Below are 6,486 nucleotides of genomic sequence, written 5' to 3'. Positions count from 1 at the left end.
GGCCTATGTGGCTCCGCCATTATGTCTCTTCTTCTGTCCTTTCAGTACTATTGCCAATAACCAGAGGCAACTCGTTTTCTGCACTGTACTCGTTTTCCATTTGAAACTTACTCTCTTTGTCTTGCCTTCCGAAGCATCCAAAAAAACTGCCAAAGCCGATACGTTTTTAGTCATTTCTTTGGAAATCCTCACAAAAACTTAGAATACTGACATTTTACAGATTTTTTTAATTAAAATGGTTCTGAGATTTGAAATTGATAGAACTCTTTTTTGAGTTTGTCTATCATCAATCTTTTTGGTTATGGTGTTGAAAATCGTTGTTAAATAAGATTAAAATGCCAAAAAAAAAAAAAAAAAACAACCCCAATTTAAAAAACAATTGGCCAAAATGGTTTAACAAGAATTGAATGTATTTTTGTCATTTTCTTCCTTATTTAATAGAGATTTTTTACGAAATGACCAAAATGATTGATGATAGACAAACTCAGAATCAGTTCTATCAACTTTAAATATCAGGAGCCAGGTCTATCGATTTTAAATCTTAGGAACCAAAATGAGGAGTTTTGCGAATCTCAAAAACCATTTTAGCTAAAATGCCTACTTTTAATTACATTAGTTTAACAAAGCTCGAATTAAAACGGAGCTAATCACCAGTAATGATCAGAGTGACAAGCTAATGAGTTGAACAAGAACTCGAAAGAACTGCACAGAGCTCAAACTGTCAACATAGTTTCGACAAGGAATGCCCTTGTAAAATCTCAACAATGATGCGAGGACCCTCGACTGTAAGTTTTTGATACAAGCTATTCTGCTTCCACACCGTCTCCAGGTGACTCTGAATCGTATACGTTTCAAAAAATTTAAGCTGAAAGCCGCCTTTCAAACTCGACATTCATAAACGACTATAGAACAGTCATGGATATAGCAGCCGAGCGAAGCTTCACGCCATCATCGTTCCACTTAGACTGCGGGGCAGTTGCTCCAGCGATGTATGTCTATAACAGAAAATGGGGAGAACTGTTAACTTGACGAAGATATAGAAACCTTTGCGCGAACGATTCTATGAGATTGTAGTATTCAAGTTCAAAGGTAGGGTTTTGAATGTTTCGAAACTACGTGTTGACAAACCTTTCCACCGTTAACAGCAGCTACAAGAGCTGCATGCTGTTCTTGCACACCAAACTCGTAGAAATAATAAGTCCTGAAACGTGTTGAACAACATATATCAAGACACATATTGCAAATACCATTTGCAAAAACATCCGAAAAGAAGCTATGGTTCCACACGTTGTTCCAACGACAATATCTTACAAATGGAGCGGAGCTTAGAAGCTTTCCAAGTAGTGTACTCACAGACAAGAATTCATTATAGTCAGTTAAGCGTAGGGAATGAAGAATACGTGATAGCATGACAGGCATGACTTCTTTCTTGAGAGAAAAGAAAGCAAAATCGAGTTTACCTAAAACCTTCTTCTTCCTTTATCCTTATAGCTCGGGCAGAGTATACAGTTGATCCAACTGCAATTGCAGAATGATTAGGAATAAGAATCAATACAAGACATAGCTGAAGGAGGATAAGGAGAGAAGCAAACTATAGGTTTATACACATTCTCGTACGCTAGAATTTAGAACAAGCAGAATGCAAATCTGGATCAACGCTTATGTATAATTAAAGTTTTAAACCGTATTTTTTGGTTTACCAAATCAGAGGCTGAGAAGACAGAAACCATGCTACAATGTACCTGGAATGAAGATTTTTGCTGCCTCCTTCAAGGAACCTAAATCTGTTATGTCTTTGGCCTGTCCAAGTTAGCATGTATCAGATGAATTTGTCTTACGTTAGCATTTATCAAGCAATTTAGAAAGAGAACATAACGGAATCGCCTAATGTGGATTCATGACGATATAGGAAGGAGATACATGAGCTGAAGAGGAAGTCAGAGAGAGAGAGGTCCAATTCTAAGACTAAAACCATCAACTGAAACCATACATGCAATGAGAAGATTTGGATGACAAACTCCAGTCAAAAACCAACCTAAGAGGAGATAAACAGCTAAAGTATGTCTATATAACTGTAAAAGTTCCACACCACCAGCCATCTCCTCACACAAATAACACCAGAAAAATATATTAGTATGACTATGCAAAAATAACACTACCCTTATGTCCATAAAACATTCGGTTTGGCCAGATACCACCTCAATAAACAATTAAACACAGTGGCTACAAACCAAAACAAATAACGAGAGAGAGCGAGGGAGAGAATAAGAAAAAGGCACAAGATTCATCAAATTAATGCAGTACCATATTGTTAATTCATGCGTGTGCACAGACATGCTCTAGTAATATAGCCATAGAGTAAATCAGTGTTCTAAAAGGCCCCGCCTAGCTGCTAGTTGGATGGCCACCGCCACAATAAATTCCTAGGCGTTTAAAAAATAAGAAAAGGGTACCTACACCTACCAAGGAGTCCGCCTACCCCACCTAGATGCCTAGGCACTAGGCCCCTGCCCGCCGCCCGACTAGCACCTATTAGAACCTTGGAGTAAATCGGTACAGGACAAGTTATATAAAGAAAAATCAGTGACTGTCACTACCAACCTCTAAAAAGGTGATCTTGAGTGAATTGGATGGGCGAATAACAACACTCACAACCTCATATCTGCATCAACCAATAACAAGAAGAAAAACATAATAAATACTGAAACTGATACAAATTCCTGGAAAGCATGGCCCGAAAACAAAAACTATTTGTCAAAGAACTGTTCTACATTATTGGTTTTGCTTTGTGCAAAGAAAAAAGCTTTAAATGTGTAAATTTAGACGAAACTGAGACAAACAAGTTAACAAAATCTTTGAAGAGAAGGGAACTTATACAAATGGCATACCCATCAGCAGATGCAAAACGCGCCGCGAAGGTCTTGGGCTTTACCTTATCTCCATAAAGGGACAATCCCGAGTTGTAATCCTAGATTTAAAACACAATGCCGCACCCAGTTAGGAAATTGTGAACATTTCGAGATTACATTTACCAAATCCTAATTTACTGGTACAGCAATCAACTTGAAGAAACAAAAAAATGAACTCTGAAGTATCTATATCTGAAATTTCTGATGTCAGGATAAAAAAATATCAAGTAACTTTACAAAAAAATGCAATCAACCCGAAAGAGAACTGCCCCAGAAACTTTGCTAATCATAAACCCTTTGTATATAATCCACAGAATGAAGCTCCCCCTTAAGCCTAACATTATCTCTCTAATCCAAAAAATAAGCCTAACAAGTGGATGCCAAAACATATGCAAGTTCGAACCTTTCACAGAGTACTGAAAACATATTGAATGTAACTATAATTTTTGAGAAACTTAGGAACTTAGAAAATACAAAATCTTCAAAGTTGTTGAATGTAATGTTACCTCAGGCTCCTGAACGTCCTGAAACTGGGGTGGGACCCTAATGGCGAACCCATCGCCGAAGAACTGGAACCAGTTTTTCGTGTTGGAGATGCCGGAAAGGGCGGGTCTTGGAGGCGGCGGTGGAGCTTGTGGTGAAGAATGGGCAACTGGGTATTGCTGAGGGGTCAGAGAAATGAGGAAGAGGGAGGTTGTCTTGAGGATCAAGTTTCTTTTGGAGGAGGTGGGAGTGGTGGTGGGGAGAGAGATTGTGGGTTTTGGGGTGGTGGGATTAGGGTTTTGGGGAGGATTTGGTGGGTGGGGAGAGAGGGAGAGAAGAAGAATGGCCATGAGAGAATGAGGATGGCATTCATGGCTGTCGAAAATTTGGAGGGAGATAATGTGGGGACAGGATTTGGGGGTTTTATGTATTTTAGGATTGGGAAAGTTGGTTTTAAGGATTTGGATAATGAAAAGGGCAGTTTGGTCTTTTAAAATATAGTGTGCAAAAGGATCGAGACTTCTGCCTATAAATTGGTCACTTGAACTAAGTTGATCCTGAAATAGGGTGTTGAATTCTTGCATGACGACGGCTAATCTAACATCTAATATAACAAAATCTATCGTTTGACATTAAAAAAACAAAAAAAAAAAAAAGTTGATTCCAATCTCTATGACTCTTAATAAAAGGATAGTCTATCTACACACTTATTTTTACTTTTCACATACCTTTCTTGATTTTCACACTCATTTTAATTTTCTTAATAAAATGATATGATAATACGGTATGACTAATTTACTCAATAAATTGACCTATAATATCTACCGTTTAAGCCAATAAATTTACAATTTTAGGTCAATCATATTCTCACAGAAAACTCAAGAGTAGAGGATTTGAATCCCACAAGGTTACAATTATGTGTAAATTCCATTATTACCCTTGCTATCAAGGCTCAACTATATCAACCAAACAAGTGACGTGTACAAGAAGCCACTTTTGAAACCAACAGAGAGCTTCCATGTTATCCACATTCAAGTTCAGCCAACCAATCCAATAACAAAAACAAAAACAAATCCAAACCACCCAAAAATAACACAAAAACATGTAGAAAATCAAACCCTCCTCTCTCTCCTCTCATGGTTCACCATTCCTAAAATTCCTTGGTCTCTCTCTCTCTCTCTCTCTCTCTCTCTCCCCCCCCCAATGGAAACCATTCTTTCTTCTCCCTCACTCTCTCCTTTCTTCAACCCAAAACCTTCTTCTTTCAAAACCCTTTTGCCCCCCTCCCTCCAACCCAATCCCAAGCCTCTCCTCATCACTTCAAGCCTCAAAAATCACTCAGTTCAATCACCAAAAACATCTCTCCCAACACCCACAAATTGGGTTTCTTATGCTCAGCAAGGACTAGCCGCTCTTGCACTTTCTTTGGCACTAAACTTCTGCCCGGTTTTGCCTGATGGCAATGCACTAGCATCTGAGTTTGATGTGCTCAATGAAGGACCCCCCAAAGAGTCCTATGTTTTTGATGATGCTGGCGTGCTTAGCCGCGTGACCAAAGCGGATATAAAGAATTTGATGCAGGAATTGGAGTACAAGAAGAACTTCCGGATCAATTTCATCACTGTTAGAAAGCTCACTGTAAGTTTGTTTCTGTTTTCTAAGTTTTGTTAATATGTTTGTTTTGAGTTTTGTGAATATTGACCTTTTTGGGATACACTCTTGAGTTTTTAACTTCATATGCATTGTGTTTTAAGTGACTCACATTCGACTGTTAAATTCCTTAGAGTATTTCACCGCACATCCAACCGTTAAATTCAAAAGTATGTCATACATTAACGGACACTGTAATTTTTTACGATTTGGTTGCAGAGCAAAGCTGATGCATTTGAGTATGCTGACCAAGTTTTGGAAAAATGGTACCCTTCTGTTGAAGAAGGCAACAATAAGGGCATTGTTGTGCTCGTCACCAGCCAAAAAGAAGGTGCGGTCACAGGTGGTCCTGCGTTTGTTCAAGCTGTTGGAGAAAGTATCCTTGATGCAACTGTGTCCGAAAACCTTCCTGGTAACTAATGTCTTTACTTTTCTTACTTCAAGCAACTGTTCTTTTACGATACTAATATTTTGTGTCAAGTCGTAGTTTCTGAGCGTGATTCAGATCATATATAATATGTAACTGAGAGTTGAACTAGTTTTGTTCGATTGAAATGTCGGGTGGCGGAAAGCAGAGAAATGTAATATGAGTACCGAGTAGAGAATGGTAATGCATTAAACCAAAACTCAAAGCACACAAGTATTACAACAATTTCAATTCATCTGGCATAAATTTTTAGCTTAGAGGATGGGGATACTCGGGTAGCTTAGTATACACGATCCAATGAAACAGAAGTTTTAACTCGGAGCTCCTTTTTAAGTTAAAAATGTTAGATGTGCTCATATAAGACTGTTGAAGTGAACAGTTCCTGCAAATTAAAGGGCACCACGCGCACGGCAAGCCTTTGCAAAATGTTTGGTGAAGGACTACCCGTCCGATAGTTCCATACATGATACGCCATTGCTTTAGTTTGTAAGAATTTTTCAGCTAAGTTGATGAGATTATTGGATGTGTTGACTGCAGTCTTGGCAACAGAAGAAAAGTACAATGAAGCCATTTCCAGCAGTGCCAAACGGCTAGTTGCTGCGATTAACGGACTTCCAGATCCTGGCGGACCCAAAGTTAACGAAAACAAACGGGAATCCAACTTCAAAACCAAGGAGGAGACGGAAGAGAAACGTGGGCAGTTCACTCTTGTAGTTGGAGGATTGCTGGTGATTGCCTTTGTTGTTCCTATGGCACAATACTATGCTTATGTCTCAAGGAAATAAGAGTGGAACTTGTTCATCAGTTAGATTCGTCTTCCATTATTTCCCATAAATTTCGAAAACATGTATAACATGCAGTTGTACAAATCGATCATATTAAAATGGTTGATAAGAGACTTGAAATCAGAAAGGAACATGGTTCTTGTTGATATTTGTAAAAATATAATCGAACTGAGTTGATTACACGCGAATGCTTTCATTTTCGGCCACAACCTGTCTGCTTGCGTATGATGCA

The 6,486-nt window shown here is 38.6% G+C and overlaps 2 protein-coding genes across 3 annotated transcripts; one reads left to right on the top strand and one right to left on the bottom strand.

The window, feature by feature from the left end:
* Positions 1-582: 582 nt before the first annotated feature.
* Positions 583-3,778, bottom strand: LOC103928328. 2 transcript variants are annotated; one of them, XM_048577060.1, is made up of 7 exons: positions 3,416-3,778; positions 2,889-2,968; positions 2,602-2,662; positions 1,743-1,800; positions 1,461-1,518; positions 1,117-1,201; positions 583-995 (listed from the first exon to the last, which is right to left on the bottom strand). In XM_048577060.1, exons 1-7 carry the CDS (start codon positions 3,740-3,742, stop codon positions 903-905), a joined length of 762 nt encoding a protein of 253 aa, XP_048433017.1. In that variant the 5' UTR covers positions 3,743-3,778; the 3' UTR covers positions 583-902. The 2 variants fall into 2 exon arrangements, with proteins under 2 accessions (XP_048433017.1, XP_009335634.2); XM_009337359.3 differs by having other exon boundaries at positions 1,129-1,201; positions 3,416-3,777.
* Positions 3,779-4,595: 817 nt separating this feature from the next.
* LOC103928327 (UPF0603 protein At1g54780, chloroplastic) lies at positions 4,596-6,434 on the top strand. The gene is made up of 3 exons (XM_009337358.3): positions 4,596-5,030; positions 5,262-5,454; positions 6,007-6,434. The coding sequence occupies exons 1-3, from the start codon at positions 4,596-4,598 to the stop codon at positions 6,252-6,254; spliced, it is 876 nt and encodes a 291-aa protein (XP_009335633.2). The 3' UTR covers positions 6,255-6,434.
* The last annotated feature ends 52 nt before the right edge of the window (positions 6,435-6,486 follow it).

Source organism: the organism of the source record quoted next, unplaced genomic scaffold (genome assembly GCF_019419815.1).
Source record: "Pyrus x bretschneideri cultivar Hongxiangsu unplaced genomic scaffold, Pyrus_bretschneideri_v1 Contig11, whole genome shotgun sequence".
Classification (NCBI taxonomy): Eukaryota; Viridiplantae; Streptophyta; class Magnoliopsida; order Rosales; family Rosaceae; genus Pyrus; species Pyrus x bretschneideri.
Note: the sequence above shows the minus strand (reverse complement) of the source record. Positions and strands in the feature narration are given on the sequence as shown.